Source organism: Bos indicus, chromosome 15, assembly GCF_029378745.1.
Source record: "Bos indicus isolate NIAB-ARS_2022 breed Sahiwal x Tharparkar chromosome 15, NIAB-ARS_B.indTharparkar_mat_pri_1.0, whole genome shotgun sequence".
Taxonomy (NCBI): Eukaryota; Metazoa; Chordata; class Mammalia; order Artiodactyla; family Bovidae; genus Bos; species Bos indicus.
This window is the reverse complement of record NC_091774.1, coordinates 66681619-66707662: the sequence shown is the minus strand read 5'-3', so window position 1 is coordinate 66707662 and position 26044 is coordinate 66681619. Positions and strand designations below refer to the sequence as shown.

At 41.2% G+C, this 26044-nt stretch overlaps 1 protein-coding gene across 5 annotated transcripts in view; it reads right to left on the bottom strand.

Moving 5' to 3' along the window:
- The window catches only part of TRIM44 (tripartite motif containing 44), a 113972-nt gene that overhangs the window by 70580 nt on the left and 17348 nt on the right, over positions 1-26044 (bottom strand). For all 5 annotated transcript variants that reach the window (XM_070804043.1, XM_070804042.1, XM_070804044.1 and 2 more), the window contains exon 2: positions 23875-23952. In XM_070804043.1, the coding sequence (XP_070660144.1) occupies positions 23875-23952 (78 nt within the window). The remainder of the gene's footprint in view (positions 1-23874; positions 23953-26044) is intronic.

Below are 26044 nucleotides of genomic sequence, written 5' to 3'. Positions count from 1 at the left end.
AGGGACAGAAAGTGAGCATATGCTGTTGGGAAAAGAGTACTGCTCAACGCAGGGCTGCTACAAGCCTTCAACTTGTAAGACACGGTGTCTGCAAAGCACAATGAAGTGAACCGCAGTAAAACAAAGTATACTGTACACATACAGACAATTACGTTGCTTTTATGTAAATGGATCATGGTGAACATATGGTTCTGTGTCTTGATTTCCTACTTAAAAAGTTAGTATATACAGAACAACTTCATTCATTGTATTATTTTTAATGTCTGTATGATATGGGTATATATAGATATGGACATCTATATAGAGAGAGATAAAAGAATAAATATATCCATTAAATATTTCCCTTCTTAATAGAAATACAAGATATTTCCAAACTTTTGCTTTTATGAACAGGAGAGCAATGAACATCAATGGCCATACCTCTTAATATTTGCATATGAATTTCTTTAGAAACCTTTGGAAACACTGAATCAATTTAGATATATATTCTAAAACTATTGACTGATACTACCAAAATGTCCTCCAAAAATATGCACCAATTACATTCCCACAGTGTGTGAAGTATGCATTTTCCTACACTTCCCCCAAGAGTGGATAATATCAAGTCTCTAAATTTTTACTCTCTGATGAGTGAAATATATTATTGTTTTAGTTTGCAACAACTGTGTAGAATAAATAAAATATAACTCCGCTGCATTTGGCTAGGGCATAAGGCAAAGAAAATGAGAAACTACCAAATCTGAACTTCTAAATACCATATCTTGCCAGCAACTACACCTATTGATGTGTCTTCATAACCATGTTTATTTTATGAGTATTTTTAAACAACTATGCATATTGAGTAGCTGAGGTAGGAAACAGGGAAGAGGCAGAACAGTAGACAAAAGTACAAAAACCAATAGAGAATTTTAAAGCTGAAAGAGAAAGTAGCGTCATCTAAGTGAACCCCTGTCTTTCACAGATAAGGAAACAGACCCAGCTGTAATCTTGTAGGAGCCACTGAGTTCTCCAATCTTCTCGCTCCCAGTCTGGTGCTCTGTTCACTATAACAGTCTGTCAGAAGGGAAGTCAAACTGGGAAAACCTAAAAAGGAGACTGGGAGAGAAAAAGACTAAAGGAGAGGAAGATGAGGCCATTTTCTATTAGCCTCTTAAAAACTGAAATAGGCTTGATATTTTAAGCAGCTTTTGTAACACTGCCATAAAAACGTCAATGCAAAATAAGGCCTGCAGGACACATATCCATATCCACGGCAAGTGACGTAAGCCCTCATGAATTCACATACTCTTTGCAGGTACTCTCCCAGTGCTAAAGAAAAGGGGAGAAGGAGTGTTAAATGTTATTAATGTCCCTCCAAGTTCTTTATCAGATTGAGAACTGTGATGTGTTTATTTATATAATTCCTTTTTATTTTTAGTGTATATATTTCAAGGGTGTTATGCTTTATGGTAATCATTTATCAGTGAATCTGGATCCCTACCCTTGAAATAAATTTAGTCTTATAAGACCTCTCTTTAGAGACTAAATCTTTAACTAAGGCATAAACTTTTTAAATTCCTAAGAAAAGCTCTTCCAAGTGACTAAAAATGGAGAGCATAATAAAAACTGACTTGTAACCTACAGAGAAGGCTCTTGAGAGTCCCTTGGACTGCAAAGAGATTCAACCAGTCCATCCTAAAGGAGACCAGTCCTGGGTGTTCATTGGAGGGACTGATGTTGAGGCTGAAACTCCAATACTTTGGCTACCTCATGCGAAGAGTTGACTCATTGGAAAAGACCCTGATGCTGGGAAGGATTGGGGGCAGGAGGAGAAGGGGACGACAGAGGGTGAGATGGCTGGATGGCATCACTGACTCGATGCACATGAGTTTGGGTGAACTCCAGGAGTTGGTGATGGACAGGGAGGCCTGGCGTGCTGTGATTCATGAGGTCGCAAAGAGTCGGACACGACTGAGCGACTGAACCGAAATGAACTGAGCGACTCGACTGAACTGAACTGAACTGAACCTACCTCACTAGACATCACATACACATGTGATATGAAGTTAAGAAGCTGACATCACAGTCAGGAAAGGTGGGGACTACATTGCAGTAGGTGAATAAATCATGGTTTTTAAAATTTAAATTATCTCTTTTCCTTTACTTTACATAGGTTTTTCAACCTTTATTTTATGCAATTAATTTTTATAGAGATTAGGCCAAATATTTGAAGGCAGAATACTTTATCAAACCTTTATGCCTTCTTCTCACTCTGATTCTCTACTAATCAACAATAGGTATTCTCCAGCCTAGTTGAAAATGGCAAGAACAAACTTCTGGGTCATGGCATGCGTTTAAATCTAGAGCCCAAAGGAGAGACTCCCTGGGGGATTAGGCCACTGGTAGGTTAACAGGTTGAGTACTCTGGAGAAAGGACCCCTATCAATGGCAGAAACGAAACAGCTTTCAAAACGTCCTTTCAGGTTTCATCACCCCATCATCAAAACCATCCTGCTATAAACTTCACAATTCTCCAGGAGCAACCTGCCCTTCACGTCAGCACTGATAGCTGGGGGCCACTGACATCATTTCTAGTAGGCTTCCTAGAATTTAGGTAGCCTCTATCCTACAGCTTCCCAAAGATGACAGTGATGGTCTCATACTCTTGACTATACTACACGCAAGTTATGTCAAAAGAGAAAGTTCTTCATAAGCAAAGAAGAGAGAAGGCCGGATGTATCACAGAATGATAAGACTGGTGATGCAGAAGTTTCCTTCTTATAGAATCTACTAGTAATGGTCACACCTTTTTAAAGCCACAGAACTTCCCTTGCCCCAAACAAAGTCTTAATGTAGAACCCCAAAGTGTAATAGAGCCCAAAGTAAAACCACTCTGGTTAAAAGAAAAACCTCCCCTTCCTCCCTGAAGTGCTTCCGGGGGCACTGCAGGTGCTCTCCAGGAAAATCGCACCTGAGTAACTTGGGTCCCCTGCACAAATGAAACCATAAGAAGAGTTTGCTCTCTTTGGTCAACTGATTGGTCCCTAAGTTGTTAAAACTTTAAAGCTCTAGGTTATACGCAAGTTGATATATCTTTCTTATCGGTGTATTCGGTGAAAAAAAAAATAGCATTTTCTAAAATTACTTGAACACAGCATTGTAATATCAAAGAATAAGTGGCTTATTTGTGAATGGTCAGAACTAACTAGTAAACATCTGATTGCTCTTACTAGAGCTGAGTCCAACTTTCTGGTGAGGGAAAAAAAAAGCCCCAGAGAGGTACAGTCACAAAGTATGGTTTAGAAACCAACTTTCCTCTGGTCTAGCTCTGGGGTACCTTCTGCTGTAACATGTTGCCTCCAAGGATCCCTTTCTGCCTGCTTCAAGTTCTTCATATTTATTTCCTCTTAATTGAGATATTTCTGCTGTTAACAGGTTGCTTCTGTTATTATCCCCACTAGGACATTATTTCCCCAAAGTGAATCTTGGGATGAAAGATGTACATTTGAAGAGTTAAGTCTCATCCCATGGTACTTTCTATATGCTCTTATAGTTAACATTTCTAAGCCAGACCAGACCCAAGAGGTATGCAGACTGGCATTTTATATATACATAATGAAACACATAAAACCCTGAATTAAGAGCTTGTACTTGGAAACACTACCATTGAATGGGTTTGACATGAACTGGAAGTCATTAACTCCTCATTAGCTATAAAACCAAGGTTTTATTTACTTTTTATTATAGGAGATTATAAAAACAACAAGCATACTAGCTAGAAAGCATGATGGCTTAAGAAAGATTTGTTCCAGAAAAGTGTTGCTGAGATGAACTGAGAAAGATGGAACAGGGTCAGGAACAGGAAGCTACACAAAAGCAACACATCTGAGTCTATCCTGATTGAAGCTTCCAGAAATACTTGCTCTATTAGTCAAATCTCCTGCAAATAACTTTAAAGCAGCCCATTCCAAAAAGAAAAAAAGGTTTCAGTGGAACTTTTTCAATGCTGTAATCTGTCCTCACTCCCAAAACACAGTACCCTCTCAGTATGCCAGTGTCCACGGAAAGTACCAGGTAGGGAATCTCAAAATTAAGGCTGCCAGTATAGCCTGTGGATTATTCTGGCATTTTTGCCTCAAGAGAGCTCCTTGCAAACCTCTGCCAAGCTCCAGTGAGGGCAGACAAGGGAAGAGCTTCATCAGCAGGCAGGACAGAGTCCTTTTCAGTGGATGCCTGGATCTCCCATCTCCTGTGTCTTTTGTGTATGAGGGGAATAACCAATATTTATGAAAAAAAACAACTGTCCATTCCTAAGGCTTGGAAAGTTATCTAACAGAAGCTTCCCTTGTGGCTCAGACAGTAAAGAATCTGCCTGCAATGTAGGAGACCCGTGTTCAATCTCTGGGTTGGGAAGATTCCCTGCAGAAGGGAATGGCTACCCACTCTAGTACTCATGCCTGGAGAATTTCATGGACAGAGGGGCCTGGCAGGCTACAGTCCATGATGTGGCAAAGAGCTGGACACGACTGAGTGACTAACACTTTCACTACACTTTTAGAAGCATAGCAGATAAGAACTATGAAAAAAAAAAAAAAAACTCAAAACTATGAACCACATTCTACTACCAACGTTCTGAGAGATGACAGAAATTTTCCTGACAATGGTTAGAAGCCTGGATTGCTTGGATTTCACAATGGGTTATTGAGAAGAATAGTGAAAAGGTTATTAAAATGAACATTTAATCTCCTCCCAAACCATTTTTCTCATCATTGGAAGCCTCTAGACAAAAGTAGTCGTTAGTGTCTTCTTTACCTTCTTTCCTCACTTTGTTAAGAGTACCATGTGATCGCTACCTCAGCTAGCACTTAGTTATTTCAAGTATCCACTCAATGAAGTAATAATGATATTTACTGTTCCAGTTATTATTTGTATTATAAAGACTAGAATAAACATGGCTTCCCTGGTGGCTCAGCGGTAAAGAATCTGCCTGCCAATGTAGGAGATGCAGGTTCGATTCCTGGGTTGAGACCATCTCCTGGAGAAGGAAATTGCAACCCACTCCAGGACTGGGTGGGTTGCAATCCTTGAAAATTCTGTGGATAGAGGAGACTGGCAGGCTACAGTTTGCAGGGTTGCAGAGTCGGATATAACTGAGTGACTAACACACACCAGGATTCTTGCTTGGGAAATTCCATGCACAGAAGAGCTTGGCGGGCATGAGGTCACAGTCAGATGCAACTTGGCAACTAACCAACAACAGCAAAACAAACACATCAAAATGTCGGAGAGTGGTTACGTCTGAACGTGAACGTGAACATGAAGTCACTCAGTCGTGTCCGACTCTTTGCGACCCCGTGGACTGTAGCCTACCAGGCTCCTCTGTCCATGGGATTTTCCAGGCAATAGTACTGGAGTGGATTGCCATTTCCTTCTCCAAGGGATCTTCCCAACCCAGGGATCGAACCCGGGTCTCCCGCATCGTAGACAGACGCTTTACCATCTGAGCCACCAGGTTATGTCTGAGTGCTGGAATAAAGAGTTCTTTTCTTTTCTTTTTTTTTACTTTTAAGTTCAAATTTTCTACAATAATGTGTAATAATTTTTCTTTAAGAGTAATTTTTAAAAAGAAATAAGGCTCAAAGAAAGTTAAGTCTTCAATAAGACATTAACAAATCAAACCCAAAAATGTATAAAAGGAATTATATACCATGACTTAGAGGGATTTACCCAGGTATGCAAGGCTGGTTCAACATCTGAAAATCAGTTCATCTAATCTATAGTCAACAGGCTAAAGAAGAAAAATCACATGACCATATCAATAGATACAAAAAAAGCACTTGAAAAGATCTAATATCCATGTATGATAAAAACTCTCAGCAGACTAGAAATAGGGAAGAACTTTCTCAACTTCATAAAAAAGTGTACCAAAAAAATCTACAGTTAATGTCATACTGTGTGGTAAGAAATGGATTTTTCCAGCTAAGATCAAGAACAAGACAAGGACGTTTTATCTTACTTCTCCTTTTCAAAAGACAAAAGGAAATAAAAGGTTTACAGGTTGAGAAGGCAGAAATAAAGCAGCCTCTGTTCACAACTGACATGATTATTTATGCAGAAAATCTGAAAGAATCATCAAAAAAAAGTTCCCCAACTAATAGGCAGTTATAACAACGCTGCCAGACATAAAGCTAATATATAAAAGTCAATTAATTTCCTATCTATACCACCAATGAACATGGAATTTGAATTTAAAAACACAATACCATTTAAATTAGCACCCCAAAAATGAAAGACTTAGGTATAAATCTAACAAAACATGTACAAAATCTGTATAAGGAAATCTATAATGAAAGAAATTAAAAGAGAAAATAATAAATGTAAAGACAGTCCGTGTTCATAGACAGGAAGACTAAAAATTGTCAGGGCCTAATTAGCTGATTCAGAGAAGGCAATGGCACCCCACTCCAGTACTCTCGCCTGGAAAATCCCATGGAAAGAGGAGCCTGGTGGGCTGCCGTCCATGGGGTCGCTAAGAGTCGGACACGACTGAGCGACTTCACTTTCACTTTTTACTTTCATGCATTGGAGAAGGAAATGGCAACCCACTCCAGTGTTCTTGCCTGGAGAATCCCAGGGACAGAGGAGCCTGTTGGGCTGCCATCTAAGGGGTTGCACAGAGTCGGACACGACTGACACGACTTAGCAGCAGCAGCAGCAATTAGCTGATTCAGTGAGTGATCTGAAGTGTGAAGTCACTGACTTTTGAGAAATACCAGGCACATCAATGACATATAGACATCACCACAATACAGTGGAAAGATATCTGCTTTAAGACCTTGTGTAACTACAGCAACACAAACCCTCACTACACTGCTCTTATGGCAGAGTAGGAGACGGAGTTAGGAGCAAGGCCGGGTGACTCAGACGGCATGTCTAATGTTGGCCTGCTTTCTGTCACTGGACATTCTCTTGCCCCTTAATCTGTGACAAAGACAGGGTCTTATGAATCATAATAATGAAGATGTTAAGAGGGACCACGTGCAAGCAGTGTTCCAAGTGCCATCTCAGACGTGTTTCTGATTTAATCCTCAGGGAGGCGATAATACTTTCATTTTACGGGCAGGGGACATTGAAGCCCCACTGACGAAGTCACTGGTCTGGTGTTACACAGCAGGTAAGCTATGGAGCAAAGATTCCCCACAGGTCAGCCTGATCTAGGTCATCACACTGAAAACCACTCTATCTAGTAACCTCCTTCCTCTGAGAACTAGGATGAGACTACTGGAAAGCAACGTGACACAGAAGACAGCACTTGCGATGGGAAATCAGCGGCCGGGATGGCATTCAGGTCTGTCTTTAAGAACTAACCAGCTGCGTGACTTTGGATAAGTCAGGGAATCTCTCAGGGCCTCAGGCTCCTGAGCTATTAAAAGTGAAAAGCTAAACTCAGTCTCCCTTTTATCTCTAAAATGATAGAGCTGCACAAATGTTACACTCTTGGAACTAATTCACTAATCCAGATTTGCCTCTAATCACATTTGTTGCTAAAACAAGAGGGGGCATCAGAGGAGTAGGAATCTGACCTAGACGTTGTTAGCCTGATACAGTCAAATTGAGAAGTAAAGAGGAATGCAGAATAACCCTTTTCCTATGGCAAAGCTGCCCTCTCAAGAGATCATCCTCTCTCCTACCTTTAATCACCAAGCTTATTTAGAAAGTCACATAAAACTTGCTTCCGGGTCTCCTCCAGCAGTGACGACTCTACTGGTTGCTGACTCCCTCTGCTCTCACGACTGACCTCTCTGTACCATATGCCACTGCTGATAGCCCTCAGTGTTTAATTTCTCTTCTCCCATGGTTTCTGCGACCTGGACTTCCCTGGCTTTATGTTTATCAGCTTCATCCCCACAAACTACACATACTCTCCAGACGACTGTGACTGAGGAAACTACAAGGGTTCTTCAACCTTGGCACAACTTACATCTCTTGTTGGTATTCGCTGTGGGGGGAAATGAACTGTGCGTTGTAAAATATGAAGCAGCACCCTTGGCCTCTGTGCAGTAGATGATACATTGCTCCCTATCCCCAATTAATGCAAACAAGAGTCTTCAGACGTTGTGAAATGTCCTCTGGAGGCAATACTGCTTTCTCTCCATCACTTCCTCCTTATCAGTTTCATCTCATCTTTGCAGTTTAACTACCACCTCAATGGAGATGGCTCCAAAGCCTGGGTTTTCTCTCTACATCTTCAGTCTCACAATTCCTTTTGATGTGTATCTCTACCTGGATACTTTCCTATTACTTAAAGCATCAAGCATCAAACGGAATCCTTGTCCTCCTCATCGTCACTGCTACCCTTTTGAGCACTTACATATTAGGCACTAATCTAAGCACTTTACATGCTGTTTCAATTAATCATCACAGTGATATCATGAGGTAGCAATTCTTATTATTCAGTTTTACAGATGAAGAAACTGAGGTTGAGTAGGGGTAAGAAAGTGCCCAAATTCACACACGGAGCAGGTGGCAAATCTGGAGCTTGAACTCACATAGTTTGATTGCGTCTATCTTCTAAACACAGCATTATTCTTTCATATCTTCCATTCAAACCCTGTCTGTTCCCTTCTCCCCATTAACAATATCAAAGTTTAGGCAGTCACCCAGGCTTTCAACTCTGGAGTCAGGTTTTATTTTTTCCACTAGATAACAGGTGGACTTAATATCTGGAGAAAAAATTTATGACATCTTTGCTTAGGGTCTGGCACATAATGGCAGTCACTATCTTCTGACCAAGTGTCAGAAGCCATCCCACACCTGTCTCTCCACCACAGGCTGGCTGAAGAAGCCTGCCACTACACAAAGGAATCCCCTTTCTTGCACCCTCTCCCATTACTCCCCACTAAATAACTATACCCACTCTCTAGACTCAAACACTCCATTTAAGCTCCACCTACCCCCATCCCCACCTAGACTCACCTACATTAAACTAGCCCCACTCTCACTTGCACCACTGATTCTCTGAAACAAAATTCTAAGTCACAAAGGGCTTCTGAGTGATTTGAAGAAACTCTTTAGGATTCCAATCCTACCTCCAACCTGTTTTCAGCCAGCTTTTTCTCCTTTCTCATTTCCACTTGGCCCAGAATCCTTGGCTTTCTAAGTGAAAGAAAGTGAAAGTGAAGTCGCTCAGTCATGTCTGACTCTTTGCGACCCCATGGACTGTAGCCTACCAGGCTCCTCCCTCCATGGGATTCTCCAGGCAAGAGTCCTGGAGTGGGGTGCCATTGCCTTCTCCAGGGGATCTTCCTGACCCAGAGATCGAACCCGGGTCTCCTGCATTCCAGGCAGACACTTCAACCTCTGAGCCAGCAGGGAAGCCCAATCTTGACTTCAAATCCCACCTTAACCCTTTCAGACTTGGTAACTACATATGTCCTTCAAGCTCTCCTTCTTGGGTGTCTAGACCTTAGATTTGCCTTACATAGTCTTCAGCTAGGCTTGTGTCTTTGACTTGCAGAATCACATTCTCGTGGACAGGAGCCCCATATTTCAGCTAGAATACTCCAGCCTTCCTCTATTTCTGCTAGAGTGCTTCTTCCTGAGATTATAAATTTGGGTACTTGAGCCTAAGTACTCTATTGTTCTTTATCAGCTTCACGTATAAGACCCAGCAATAGGCTTCTTCTGAATATCCTCCCTTTCGTGGTTTTTCCTGAACATACATAAACACACATGTACATGAGCGCACACATACACAGAATGTTAGAGACTCAGGACTATGTTTTCTAGAGGCTTGGTGCTGGAAAGATCCTAATAAACACCCGAATCTGCTAATCAGCTGTGACAGGGACAGCAACTGTGAGCTCTAGTCACCTGTGAGACACAGTTACCGCAGCCGGACAAGCAGCCTGACATGAGAGACAGAGAGCTAACCACTGCGGTTACGGCGTCAGTGCAAGTACTCTCTCCTCCCAGGACTGCTTGCTCATGCTGTCGGCTGCTGTGAATTTCGTGCCACGAGAACTTGACATGGAACCTGGTGTCATGGCACTGAACTGGATGCACCAGAGAACAATTCAAGAGGGATGCCGGGCTCTCTCTCAATGGTACTGCTGCTTGCTCTTAAGATGCTTCTCTCTGCCTGACTCCAGGGTGGCAACAGAGAAAGCAATCATGAGCTTCTGAGCAATGCTTGGCTTGAGTGGACAGAAAAAAATTCTGGGTGCCCCCTGTAGAAATGTGAAAGTAGAAGAATGGGTCCCCAGAGACCTGTAACAAACATGAATATGAGTGAGAGCATCTACTCCGCCTTGTTTTTAGCTTTATTTCTACCTTAACATATACAGAAACCAGACAGACGGCTTCTGCCTCAGGAGTCATTGTTTAGGAAGTGGGAGGTAGGAACTGACCCTGAAAGTTTCAGGAGCAACTAAACAGAAATTATACTATTTTTAAACCTCTTAGACTTAAATATACAAAGAAAGTCTATTTTATCTGTTGAAGATGAAAGCAATTTCAAAACAAGACCCACCCATCACCTCCATTCTGGTTCTCTACCCAAACATCTTTCCTGCAAAGACATGCATGGCTATCTGCATACCATAGAGACCACCAAACCAACACAACCCGAGCTACCAGGAATCCTCAGGAAAGGACACTGAGATGCAGGGCTCATGTTTTCTGGGCCTTCTTTGCTACAGAGGGTCAGAATGGTAAAGCTGGTGGAGTCTGTGGGGATAGAGACAGCTTTTAGTGTTGACCCTGCTAACTCTGTGCTTCTGAAGCTCAGAAAGGGGTAAGTTTTTTCATTTGTAAAATAGGGCTAGTAATATGGCTCTCATAGACATTTCTGTGACGTTTATACAAAATAATACATGGGAAGAACTTAGTACTTTCTGGGAACCCAGACGTATCAGCAGAACTGTTCTGCTGGCCCCGGTAACAGTAACTGTGATCATTTAGGGGCTTCCTGCATAGCTCAAATGGTAAAGAATCCCCTTGCAATGTCAGAGACCTGCGTTCAATCCCTGGGTTGGGAAGATCCCCTGGAAAAGGGCATGGAACCCACTCCTGTATTCTTACCTGGAGAATCCCATGGACAGAGGAGCCTGGTGGCAACATTTATCGTGGGTTTTTCCTTTGGTACCCACTGAGCTCTCACAGATACACACCTCCAGTCAGTTCTCCCAGAGAAAGAGAGCCCATACCCTCGGGAGTAGATTCTAATTTCCCAAAGGAACCCGGGAAGGACTTCCTCACAGACCCTAAGCACTGAAGAGGACGGAGTCAAGCCAGAGGTTCCTTGCCTCAGTTTCAGGAGATGGTCAAATTGTCACGGAGCCTTTTCTAGTTTGTTAAGATTAGATACAATCTACTTCCATGACATAGACGCAAAGCACAGAAAGCGCAGGAAGGACAGGTCATACTCCGCTCCTCAGCACCTACACAGAGTCTGAAGGAAGAGTCAGCTCCTCAACGTCACAGCTTGCCTCTATCATATTTGCTCTCTTTGGCTGACTGAAACCCTACTACACCTCCTCAAGGAGCTAACAATCTGCTAACCTAAGAACCACAGGCCCTGTTAAATAACTACAGTTTCGAAAATTCTTTTCAGGCCGCCAAAAGCCATGAAACAAATCTTCCTCCATTATTTCTTATCTGCCTCTCAAAAGTTTCTGTTTTCAGGGTACTCATTAATAAAAAGATAGTTATGATTAGTCTCAGTTCAGTTCAGTCAGTCAGTCGTGTCCAGCTCTTTGGACCCTATGGACTGTAGCATGCCAGGCCTCCCTGTTCATCACCAACTGAGTTTACTCAAGCATCACCAACGGAGTTTACTCAAACTCATGTCCATTGAGTCGGTGATGTCATCCAACCATCTCATCCTCTGTCGTCCCCTTCTCCTCCTTCCCTCAATCTTTCCCAACATCAGGGTCTTTTCAAATGAGTCAGCTCTTTGCATCAGGTGGCCAAAGTATTGGAGTTTCAGCTTCAGCATCAGTCCTTCCAATGAACATTCAGGATTAATTTCCTTTAGGATGGACTGGTTGGATCTCTTTACAGTCCAAGGGACTCTGAATAGTCTTCTCCAACACCACAGTTCAAAAGCATCAACTGTTTGGCACTCAGCTTTCTTCACAGTCCAACTCTCACATCCATACATGACCACAGGAAAAACCATAGCCTTGACTAGAAGAAACTTTGTTGGCAAAGCAATGTCTCTGCTTTTGAATATGCTATCTAGGTTGGTCATAACTTTCCTTCTAAGGAGTAAGCATCTTTTTATTTCATGGCTGCAGTCACCATCTGCAGTGATTTTGGAGCCCCCAAAAATAAAGTCTGCCACTGTTTCCACTGTTTCTCCAACTATTTGCCAAAAAACGATGGGACCGCATGCCATAATCTTTGTTTTCTGAATGTTGAGCTTTAAGCCAACTTTTTCCCTCTCCTCTTTCACTTTGATAAAGAGGCTCTTTAGTTCTTCTTTGCTTTCTGCCATAAGGGTGGTGTCATCTGCATATCTGAGGTTATCGATATTTCTCCCAGCAATCTTGATTCCAGCTTGTGCTTCTTCCAGCCCAGTGTTTCTCATGATGTACTCTGCATGTAAGTTAAATAAACATGGTGACAATATACAGCCTTGATGTACTCCTTTTCCTATTTGGAACCAGTCTGTTGTCCCATGTCCCATTCTAACTGCTGCTTCTTGACCTGCATACAGATTTCTCAAGAAGCAGGTCAGGTGGTCTGGTATTCCCTTCTCTTTCAGAGTTTTCCACAGTTTATTGTGATCCACACAGTCAAGGGCTTTGGCATAGTCAATAAAGCAGAAATAAATGTTTTCCTGGAACTTGGTTTTTCGATGTTCCAGTACATGCTGGCAATTTGATTTCTGGTTGCTCTGCCTTTTCTAAAACCAGCTTGAACATCTGGAAGTTCATGGTTCACATATTGCTGAAGCCTGGCTTGGAGAATTTTGAGCATTACTTTACTAGCGTGTGAGATGAGTGCAATTGTGCGGTAGTTTGAGCATTCTTTGGCATTGCCTTTCTTTGGGATTGGAATGAAAACTGACCTTTTCCAGTCCTTTGGGCACTGCCGAGTTTTCCAAATTTGCTGGCATATTGAGTGCAGCACTTTCACAGCATCATATTTTAGGATTCGAAAGAGCTCAACTGGAATTCCATCACCTCCACTAGCTTTGTTCTTAGTGATGCTTTTTAAGGTCCACTTGACTTCACATTCCAGGATGTCTGGCTCTAGGTCAGTGATCACACCATCGTGATTATCTGGGTCGTGAAGATCTTTTTTGTACAGTTCTTCTGTGTATTCTTGCCATCTCTTCTTAATATCCTCTGCTTCTGTTAGGTCCATATCATTTCTGTCCTTTATTGAGCCCATCTTTGCATGAAATATTCCCTTGGTATCTCTGATTTTCTTGAAGAGATCTCTAGTCTTTCCCATTCTATTGTTTTCCTCTATTTCTTTGCACTGATCACTGAGGAAGGCTTTCTTATCTCTCCTTGCTATTCTTTGGAACTCTGGATTCAAATGGGTGTATCTTTCCTTTTCTCCTTTGCTTTTTGTTTCTCTTCTTTTCACAGCTATTTGTAAGGCCTCCCCAGACAGCCATTTTGCTTTGTTGCATTTCTTTTTCTTGGGGATGGTTTTGCTCCCTGTCTCCTGTACAATGTCACAAACACCCTCTTCCAAAAACACAAGAGAAGACTCTACACATGGACATCACCAGATGGTCAACACCGAAATCAGACTGATTATATTCCTTGCAGCCAAAGATGGAAAAGCTCTATACAGTGCAAAAACAAGACCGGCAGCTAACTGTGGCTCAGATCCTGAACTCCTTATTGCCAAATTCAGAGTTAAATTGAAGAAAGTAGGGAAAACCACTAGACCATTCAGAAATGACCTAAATCGAATCCTTAATGATTATAGAGTAGAAGTGAGAAATAGATTTAAGGGACTAGATCTGATAGAGTTCCTGATGAACTATGATTAGTTTCACTTTATAATTAAACTGAAGGTCAGTCAAATCAAATGAGGGAGGTAATTAAGTTCCAGTGCTTGAATAAAATCATCCTGTTCCAATGTCTGTGCTCTTTTGCCATAAAAGTAAAGGAAAGCATGGCACAGTTGATTTAACTTTTCCCCTAAAAGTCTGAACAAACGCAGACTGTATTTGTATACTATTCCCAACCCATCTTCTATAAGTAAAAAGTTAATGCTGCTGCCGCCGCTGCTGCTAAGTCTCTTCAGTCGTGTCCGACTCTGTTTGACCCCAGAGACAGCAGCCCACCAGGCTCTGCCGTTCCTGGGATTCTCCAGGCAAGAACACTGGGGTGGGTTGCCATTTCCTTCTCCAATGCATGAAAGTGAAAACCTCCTATAATTAATACTAATTCTGTATAGCAATCACACAAAGGCAATTGATTGCCATCCCCAGCCCTTGGACAAGTCATTAAACCTCTTACATATTTGCTTCTTCAATTGTAAAATGGAGATTATAATGTGTATTTAATCTGATTGATTTGGGAATTAAGGTGATATCATAGAATCTGTTTCACCTACTAAAGAAGTAAAACAAAAGCCATTCAACCATGGGATGGTCATCAGCTACATCGTGGGGTTGAATGGCAGTTCTCCACATAACTACAGAGACTCAGAGACTTGATGGATTTTGCCCTTTGCCTAAATGCAAGTCTCAACCAGGGGAGAGGCCGGTTTTCAAATTTTACATTCAAGTATACATACAAGCATCTATGGGGCTTCCTCACTGGCTCAGCAGTAAAGAATCTGCCTGCAATGCCGGAGATGCAGGTTCGATCCCTGGGTGAACTAAAAGAAAAGGGGAGGGAGGGGGACAGGAAAGGAAGAGGCCCTTAAATAAAACTCTGGGTGGTTTTTTACCACTAGTATCACAGTAAAGTTTTATATCTAGATACCCAGGCTCCTAAATTAAATGTCAAATACAATCCTGCACTGGAAACGTGAAGTGTGGCTGCTGTGGGGGAGTCGTGACGGCTCCATTGCCTGCTTCTCGTTGGCCACGCGCCTTTTAAGTTCTGGCAGAGAGTATATTATCAAGGGTCCTGTCAGTGCAGAGGAGCTGGAGCAGTGGGGAGAAGGATATCACGAAGTGTTAATTTTATTAAGCCATTTAAAGCTCAATCCCTTTGATTTCCAACAATGCTCCAGCCCACCAGGCGGCTCAGAGACCACGTCCACCTAGTTTTAAAATACCTGGAGTCGATTTGTACGGTGCTTCAGTTAGGAGCTCGGGTGCTCCGTGAGAAAGAGAACAGTCAAAAGGTAAAGCAGAAGGGGAAGCGGAAGTAGGAAGGGAACCAGTATGTCAGTGGTATTTACTTTAAAGTGGGGTATATTTCCTAGTATGTCTCAAATGCCACACTTGATTTCTTTTGTGGCTCTTAATTTCCTTATTTTTATTTTAATTTGGCACCAGATAGTTATGCTAACTAGAGTTTGCTTCATAACAATAAACATAATTGCTTCTGTGCATTGATTTCTTATTTCTACTGGGAATCTATGGACAAACAGTCGCATACTCTCCAGGCAGATATGTTTGCCTCGACTTGAATGGGCAATAGACACGGAGTCAACAACCAGCAAGGTCGCCCTGCAAAGCCCAGAGTCAGCCAGCCAGGCAACAACACCTAGGGGTCTCAACTCAATTTATTTAACTCAATTTATTTGCATGTCATTATCACTCCAAGAGGTAGCAATGGCCCTTTGAAACCTGCAATGTGTAAGTGTCACTAATCCCGGGAAGTGTTAATTGCTATAAGTGCAGAATCCAGTTAGTTATAGAACAGGTGGCTTATTTTTCTCCACCAGTATCAGAAGGTCTCCTAAACTCTTGGAGGGGTTGAGGGAGGAATCTACACCCACCATGAACCCTTGCCTTTCTGCTGGAAACAGTCATGGTTCTCAGACTAGGAGACAGCTAACAGCAGCCACCATTTACAGGATGTTGTCCTGTGCGTTTTAAATGTATTACCTCATTTAATTTTCCTAACAACCCTATGAAGTATGTACTATTATCCTCTATTTTGCAGCTGAAAAAACAAAACAAAAAAAAACCCTGAGAAATGGGGAGGTTAAACACAGGATCTGCTCAAGACTGCAGTTATCAGGGCATCTGTCCCAGGGAGCTTTTAGTAACTATAAAGTGCTGCCTCCCATAACAGAGGCTAACGTTAGACCTCTGACCTTCACTCCTGCTGGAAGAGGAAAGGGGAAAGAAAAAGACTATTCACCGATGACATTTCAAGGGAAGGGCTGAAAAAAAAGTGACTCAGACAATAATCTCTCAACAGCTTTACTGAGATAGAATTCACATGTCATATAATTCAGTGCTTTTTAGTACATTCACAGAATTGTGTGATCATTACTACAATCAATTTTAGAACATTAGCAATCACTGTCTCCCCATTCCTCCATCTCCCTCAGCCCCAAGCAACAAGTCTATTTTTCTTCTCTAAAAATGTGCCTATTCTGGACATTTCATATAAATGGAATCATGCAATCGTGCAATATTTGGCCTTTTGTGAATGACTTTCACTCCACATGTTTCCAAGGATTATCCTTGTTGCAGCATATGTCAGGACTTGATTTCTTTTTACTGCCAAATAGTACTCCACTGTATGGATATACCACATTTCACTCACCCATGCATTGGTTGGGTTGTTTTCACATTCTGGACAGTGTGAATAATGTTGCTATGAACACTGGTGTGCAGTTTTGGTGTGGATGTATGTTTTCATCTCTCTGGGGTTTATATCCTAGAATGGAATTGCTGGATAACACAGCAACTCTTAAGTTTAAACTTTTGAGTAATTGCCAGATCATTTTCCAAAGTGACTATACCATTTTATATCCCCCTAGAAAGCTCAGTTGGTGAAGAATCCACCTGCAATGCAGGAGACTCTCGTTCGATTCCTGGGTCGGGAAGATCCACTGGAGAAGGGATAGGCTACCCACTCCAGTATTCTTGGGCTTCCTTTGTGGCTCAGCTGGTAAAGAATCTGCCTGCAATGCGGAAGGACCTGGGTTCCATCCCTGGGTTGGGAAGAGCCCCTGGAGAAGGGAAAGGCTACCCACTGCAGTATTCTGGCCTGGAGAATTCCATGGACTGTATAGTCCATGGGGTCGCAAAGAGTCGGACACAACTGAGCAACTTTCACTTTCAAGAAAGTTATGAGGATTCTAATTTTTCCACATCCTTGTCAAATGGACAAAACTTCTCTTTATTGGAAAACTACAGAGCTGTAGTCCTAAAAGCTGTCAACTTTCTCTCACTCTGCTGTAACTGCCTGGGTGACCTTGGACAAGAACCTTTATTCCCCTGGCATCTCAGTGTTCTCATCTACAGAGTGGAGGGACTGGAGCCAATGGCCTTGGACATCCCACTGTGCTCTGCATTTATTCATTCAGTCCCATGATGGGAGACATCCTGACAGTGGTGAGACAGATAATGCAAAACAGGTAGCTTGGAGCTGACTACACAACTGTGTATCTGACTTTGTACTAACTCAGTTTCCATTGTGCCTGAATAATCTTAGACTGTGACTATCATGCTTGCCTCAAAAAAACAAATAAACTCACAGAATCTGCTTACACTATTAGGGAGAAAACAGAAATGCCTTATTAGGTAAAGTTTCCATTTGGCAATAAAGGCAGACTGGCATTCAGGACTTGAGCTTTTGAAACTGGGGTTCAAAGACAGAAGTGAATTCAAACGATAAAATATATGTATTTATAAGGAATAATGTCAGGAGATAAAAGCAGGATACAAACTATGTATGTATGTGTGTGTGTATACAGTCATATAGTTTTACATATATATAAACACACACACACAAAGAATTCTAACAGGTATATATACCATTGTGTCTTGAACGGTGCTGTGGGCAACCCTCTGCTGAAGTTGGGCTGAAGGTCCCTGTCTGGTTCGGAGTCAGCCCTCCATATACGGGAGCCCTCCATACCCGCCGTTCTGGGTTCTGTGTGCACAAATCCAACCAACTGCAGACTGTGTAGAACTATAGTATTTACTACTGAAAAAAAAAATCCTTAAATAAGTGGAACCTCGCAGTTCGAATCATGTTGCTCAGAGGTCAATTGTATATAGAATAATAGGACTATTCTGTCTAAAAGGCCAAGCACCACAATATTAACCAGCTTTTTCACTGGTATGTTTCAAAGTTGACGGTATGCATCAGGCTGCATACTAGAAAAGCAGAACTGTGAACTACCAAATTAGATGTTCTGAGTGAGGCTCAAGAATCCTCAATTTTAGAAAAAAGTACTGAAAGCTTACAAACCACTGCAGGCAGCAGCAGATTGGCAGGCTTTTCCCCTTTTTCATTATAGTTGTCTGTACTTTCCATATTTTTCTACGAAGAACATGTATTACTTTTATAACTGGCGGATGAAAAAAGGGGAAACTGTTTTGTTTTTATAAAGGCAGGGAGTTGGTGAAAGATGGCAAAGAGCTTGCTTCTCTTTTTTTCATTGCCCCAGTGTCTACATGTGATGAAAAGAGGTCACATTTGCTTCTGGGTCATTTCTATGCCTCAGAGCCCAGACTGGACCTGAGAAAGCACTGGTATGTTTCCTAAAAGAAGGGTGAGAGGGAAAGAAGGTAAAAGAAGGGTGTGAGGGAAAAATAGTGAAGAGTCACATTGCTAGACAGGCTACGTGTATAAATATCAACTCATCCATGGGGTCAACAATAGTATGAGGTATGTAACATGAAACAGGATGAATCTGAAGTTAATTTTAAGCTCTATTCCCATCACTTACTAGCAAGCTACTTGACGCCTCTGAGTCTTAGATTGCATATCCATAAAACAGGGCAGATAATAATATTTCTTTTCATATGGTTGTTGTAATAGATAATGCATATCTATTATTATAGGGTTTCCCAGGTGGCTCAGTGGTAAAAGAATCCACCTACCAATGCAGGAGACATGGGTTCAATTCCTGGGTCTGGAAGCTCTTCTGGAGAAGGGAATGGCAACCCAGACCAGTATTCTTGCCTGGAAAATCCCACGGTTGTGGAGCCTGGTAGGCTATAGTTCATGGGGTCATAAAGAGCTGGGCATGACTGAGCATGCACAAGAAGAAGAAAATCTATTACTATGTGCCAGGTGCCATGCTCGTAGGGCTTGAGGATACAGAGATAAACACAATTCATGTCTTCCAAGATTACTATTTACAATTTTTTTATTTAAAGTGAAGAACTAGGTCAATAATTCTAATAACCCTCCAACCAAAGAAACACTTTTGAATGAACCAATTTAATAACTGGGGCATCTTAATTATTTGCTTCAGATGATTGATTAAATACTGCCTCATTGAATACTTCTATCTTGTGGCAGGACAAGAACTGGCATAAGGCCTGGCTTGACCCAGGTGATAACAAGACACTAAGAATTCAAGTTTGGTTTGGCTTCTATCCACTACCATTTGTACATGCAAAACCTATCATTTTAATAATAGTCTGATTAGCACTGGTGTGAAGGTCTGGGGTATGTTCTATGTCAATGACATCAGCTATTAAAAAGTACCATAAAGTCCTCTTTCAATTATAAAATGCTCTGTAAATGCTAAATAAAACAAGAAAACAATCCTCAGTTCTATTTAATTTCACGTTGCTAGATAATTCTTTGGTTTCACACTTCAGTAAGAATACCTTTAGAGATCAGAGAAAAAAGGAAAAGAACCTGATTGTATTCTAAACAGTTTTAGTATGATTAGATCCCATGTTTAATCCCACTCCAGTCAGAGAGAACAATGTGAGCCACTTGGCTCGAGTTTAAGATGCTTTTTTGAGGATAACTTCTTAACAAATTAGTATAAATTCTAGATACACAAACATGGTTTAACTGTTTAACTGTTTGTTTCAAGCACACCAGCTCTAGGAAGCAGTCAGTGGTGCATCTTCTATGGAAAGAAAAGTAATCAATGTATAATGGAGAAAATGGCTATCATTAACTGCATGATGAGAGGTTGGTTACACTGATCTTAGCATGTTATACTTTTGATTCAATGCTTTCTGGGAGACTGAGCAGAGGGAAGGAAAGGAAGGGAATCGATGTGTTTTTTAAGTCTCAGGTTTCCCCTGGGTAAACTATGAAAGATGATTACACAGTCACTACAAAGCAAAGCTGTGAAGAACTCATGTGCTTTAAATTTCCTAAAAATCCAGCCTGGACACACACACATACAAACCCCTAATTAACTACATCTTTTAGTTTCCCAAAAGTCTAGAATAAATATAAGAAATCTAGAGACCAAAATCCTGCTTTGTGCAACAGATGTTTCTGAAAAGTTTGGCTGCAAAAAAATGTTTGCAAACTGGATCATGTCAAATACATGAGGATTACTTAATAGACCACTTTCAATTAAACATAATAAAGATTGCTATTAAAAATAATTTCTTTCCACTGTACACAAGTTCTGGATCCCTGGAGGTCTGTCCCTTTAAAACTAGGCTCACCCCAGCAACACGCAGACACACAACCTCATGTAGACCTGTGCCTTATTTACCAGCCGGTGCTCTTTCCCATCCTCAGGCTCAATCCTAGTAGCTGGAATTTGATATCTCTTGCTGTTCCTCTGGTCTTGGAACTCAGCCCACTCCTAGACCATGACGCTTTGATCATCCTCCTCATTCCTGACCAGAACTCCTTTCCCTTTATTTGGCTTTGTTGCTTCCCTGTTGGACATAACTGTTTAAAGGAACCCTGTCCTCTCAGGGAGCCTGGGCTGATGACTCAGCTCACCTCCCTTCCCCTCGCTTACTCCTCTGCTGCCTCAGCTCAGTTTGTTTTCTAAGCCTGGACTTTTACGTATTTCATTTTTTTAAAGGTTGAAATCATTTGGACTTATTTACAAGGGCTCTTCTGGCTATTTGCAGAAAAGAATGAGAAAAACCAAAACACAAGAGGGCAGGAAAATAACAAAGATCCAACACAGTTTCTAGTCCCCCCAGACTCACTGAATCAGAAACTCTGGGATGGGTGCAGTATGCTATATTTTAATAAGTCCTCCAAGTGATTTTCATGCACACTAAAGTTTAAGAACCATTGCTCTGAAGAAAAGAGGGTATCTGACGAATATTTTGGACAAAATGAGGCATCTCATTTAGAAGTCTATATTACTGACACTGAAGAATGTTTTAGACATTCTGTGTCTTAAGCTACAGCTATGGTATAATTTTTGTAAAATATCCTAGAAACGTTTATTTCCATATGAAAAAAGGTCTAGAAGGTTACATAGCAAAATGTTAACAGTGGTTAACTTGAGGGAAATTCATTTTAATTTCCTTTATGAATATTTATATTTTTAATCTATAAGCATATATTATTTTATAATTTTTTTAAAAAAAAGGTTAATCTAGGCATCTTCCACTTCTCTCTGGCAAAACTGAGATGTAAAAATTAACTCAGTCCCCAGCAGACCTCAGTGTCTGGACTAATCAAGTTTTGTGAGGCTTTAGGGAATTCCTGAGGAAGTGAGGCAGAGAGAGTGCTCAGTGCTCCATGACTCAATCAGTGCTTCTATGTAAAGCTGCTACACCCGGAAATGACAGGTCCCAAAGCCTGAGAGATTTTGCCCTTCTTAAATAGGCCAACATAAGAAAGGGGTGGTAGGGTTAGGAAGGAAGACAGAACAGACTAAAAATGCACGAATTCTTTTGGAAGACACCAGTTTATTTCTGGGAAAATTTTCTTTGTTGCAGAAATTATGTATTTAAGTGTCCCATTTTTCATCCCCTCTTTGTAATCTGACAGTCATTCTGCAATGACATTGGTCCTTCTTCGAGCTGGCTCCAGGTAAAAAATGGCACACACATATGCTGGACAAGAAAGGGGCTTGACAATAAAACAGACTGGTGGAAAATCAGCCAGGATGAGACAAAGAGAAGATGAAAGAAAGGTGCGTGTGTATAAATATCCTCACGATCAAGCGAGGTCCTAACAGATATCCTTTAGCTTATGATGCACCGTGGGAAAATCCTGAGGCTTGCATGGGTTGCTCACAGGGGACTACTCAGTCCTTCCACGTCTGGCAAGTTTCCCGTCAGATGCACTATATGCATTCATAAAGCATCCCAAAGCACTTCACCTGTATTGTCCTCAGGCACAGGAGCCACTCAGTGCAATCGGTACACATCCTCCTGCTCTTCACTGCCTCTAAGCATGTGGGTGTGGCAGAAAGAGGAAATACATGTTTCCTTTAGGATAGCTGTTGTCCCAGAAATCAGAGAAACTTGGTAAAAAAAAAAAAAAAAAAAAAAAAGCTTTCTGCTATCTTTAATAATTAATTGGTTCACTTTCACTAAAGGAAAACTACTTTAATGTAAGTAGTTTTGAGGGGGTCTTTCTACTTTGAGCTACCAAAATCGACAAAAGTTACTCCTTTTTTTTTTTTGGTATCAAGATGCTCTGGAACCCTAGCTACACCAGAAGGCAAGAGGTGTTACTGATGTCCCAAGAACTTTCAATGCTGTATAAAACGAAAATTATTTTGTAGACGGGTAACTGCAGCCACCTTTTGAAGAGCCTGTCGTTGTCTGTGGCTCTGGCTCATACAGTGTTTCCCAATAGAAAATGGAAGCATAATGTGATTATATAGGAGAACAGAGATGAAACCCAGTGTTTGCAGCATAATAAAAAAGAAAACAAACACTGGAATCAGATTTTGAATCTCAGCTCTAAATTACACTCTACTTGGAGCTAATGGCCCTCTCTCTCTGAACCTCAGTGTTCTTATCAATAAAATGGGAATAAAAGCTAATGTACAAGGTTACTGCAATGATCACAAGTGTGTAAGAGGAGAGCGAGAATGAAGCGTTGGTGCTTCATGGCACAGTTGCAGTTTGGGATGATGGATAAAGTTCTGGAGATGGAGAGTAGTGATGCTGCATAGCAAAGTGAACGTACTTAAGGCCATGGAACTGAACACTCCAAAATGGTTAAAGTGGTCAATTTCATTTTGTATATTTTACCACAATTTTTAAAAAAGGTATGTAAAGATCCTAGCACAGTGCCTGGCTCTTAGCAGGTGCTCAGGAAATGCTAGTCTAATTCCTCTTATAAAATTTTTTAATTAAAAAAATGACAATACACAAAGTCAAATAAAATCATGCTCCTTTCTCTCTTAAATTGTGAGAGGCTCTGACTCTCAGGCAAAGCCAGCTGGCACCAGTACCGGGAGCACCACAGCGAGCGTCTGGGTAGGAGAAGGGAGGCTGCATGAATCATAATCCCTCAGGCATGTTCAGTTCCCCGTCCACCCCCAAACCCTGGTATGGCACCTCCCAGAACACCAATCCTAGAGCACCCCCAACATCTCGCAAAGAAAGCTGGGAAGCTTAAACCATTTCCCAGACCAGACTCCAGGTCATGAGGACAAAGGCATTCACTGTGGCAGCTGGCTCCTGTAAGCGGGAGGGTGACAAGACGCTAGTACTGAACACCAACTGCATAGGCCTGAGCTTATTCCAGTCCCCAGCATTAAGCTGATTGTATCTCTGATGCCTGTGGCTGGATTTAATGGACACAGGGACCAGTAGTCTCAAAGGCCCAGTAAAGGAAGATTAAAAATGCACTTGTCTGCAGTTCAGAGAAAACAATTAATGATTATGTGTTGTAAGTCATAAAATAGAGAAGGGGAAAAATAGATGACTTATCTCTAGGCACATTAGAACACTACTTTTGATGGGCAGGCTTAATTAATCTTGATGCAATGTTCAGACAGACTGTCATTAACATCCCTCGAATTTAGCCCAAGAAGAATGAAATACTTGGGGTACCAATATCCAATTAAATCCAAAACAATACTTACTTTAGGGTCTGAGCTCTTGAACTTTAACCTTTCCACCAACTCTATCATAGCCGCCTTCAGTCCGCCTGAGTCTTTGCTCTAGAAGAAAGGAAAGTCAGGGGTCATTAGACAGCACTTCGTTACTCTCTAGAACACAAACAGTATTTCCCGGGACAATGAAACGGAAGGCATTTTTCTCCCTTCCTATCAGCAAGAAGACTAAACAACTAAGGAAAGCTGTGTTGCCCCTTTTCTCTTCTCTATGGACAAAGACGGTTGGGACATAAATTGCCCAGTGACCTGAGAGAACAATTGGAATGAAAATTAAACACAATTTGTATAGGGTGACTCACTGCTTCATCTCAGGCTCAACTGTGCCATTATTCACTGAGGGCCAAAGCTTTGCAAGAGATTTCTATCCAAGATGTCTATTTTATGACCAAGTGATTTTGATTTTAAACTTCTAGATCACAAATATAGATGTATGCAATACTAATTATTCTTACAAAAATAAAAACAAACAAAAAAAATGCCCCAAGATTTAACTGGAAATGGCATTTCAGGGCGCTGGTTGAACACAGGTATTTGAGTCAGACATAAAACGTTTCAAATCTGGGGTCTACGTTAACTAGTTAACTAACCTCAGGCAGGTTACTGACTGTCAAAACCTCCTCCCTTTTCAACAAAATGAAGATTATAACAAGGGTTATTTTGAAGCTTAATTGAAATGGTGTTTGTAAAGGCATGAGCATAATATGTGGCACATTGAGGGCTCAATCAATGTCCCCTATTATTACTGTTGTTGTTACTGCATTATAATGATTTAGACTAGCACAGTCCAATAGAAATATAAGGCAAAAATGCAAGGCACATATATAAGTTTCCGAGTAGTCAAAAAAACAAAAGGAAATTACTTTGAATACATTTTACTTAACTCAGTATACCCACAATATTGTCACTGCAACATGCAGTTTCAACATGAGGTATTTTATACGTTTTTTTTCCATACCAGAGCTTTGGAATCTAGTGTGTATTTCCTACAGCCCAATGCAATTTGGACTTACCAAGTTTCAAGTCCTCTGAAGCCACGTACAGCTAGTGATCGCTGCACTGGTTAGCACAGAGCGAAAGCACAGACTAAAGCTACAGTGCCTGGATTCAAGTCCCAAATCTACCACTAGATCTGCGTGACCTCAGGCAAATCACACAGCCTCCCAGGGCCTCAATTTCTTTATCTATAATATGAAGCTAATAACAGTACCCACTTCAGAGGGCTATAGTAAGGTACAACAAGCTCACATACATCAAGGTACTTGGAACAGGGCCTGGCATGTGGCAAAGACAATAGATGTATAAGACATGTTTACTATTATTATCTGTCTCCCTCACAATATTTAAAACTCCTTAAAGGTAATAACTACATCTTTTCTCTGTATCTGCGTCCAGCATCAAGGCGTTTTAAAAAGTATGCTGAACAAATGAATGAATGAATGAATGAATATGCAATCTTAAGATACAAATGCCTTAATAATAATACGTGTGTGCAGCACTAGATGAAAAGTCACATGAATTAGTTTGTTTTCTTATCTCAGCTTCTCGGGGATAGGACAGGATCTTTACCCTCATTTCACCAGTGATGGAAAGGAGGTATGAGAAAAATCAAGTTATTTTTATGGGTAAGGGACAAAAACAAGTGTAATATAATCAAACATGACAAACATCTGTTCTTCAAAATTGGCCTCAGACTCAGTGATATTTTCCCAATTTGGGAGGAAAATTCCAGTTTCTCCAAAACAGGGCATACTTAGTAAGTCTCCATCATATAGATTAAAATAGACTAAAGCCTAAATCCTTTTCACTCCCTCTACCCTCCATTCTCTCCCAAGTCTACAGTAAAAATCTGATGTAACCTAAGATGGATGTCTGCTTTAGATGTGCTCTCCAGACACAGCTGACATTCCCACCCTAACTGTGGTTCTAAGTTTTAGTTTGTATTTTCAAGATGATGACATCACTTCCCAAGTTTCATCGCCAATTTAAATCTTTAATCTCTGGTCTCACAGCAGACAGGTGGGAAAGGGAATCTGGAGGTCACATACCAGGAAGTGCGTGAGACCCAAAGTACCTAAAGAAGGGTTAAATTGCCAGACACAATCCTGCTTTTATGAGACGATCAGACAATAACGCCTGT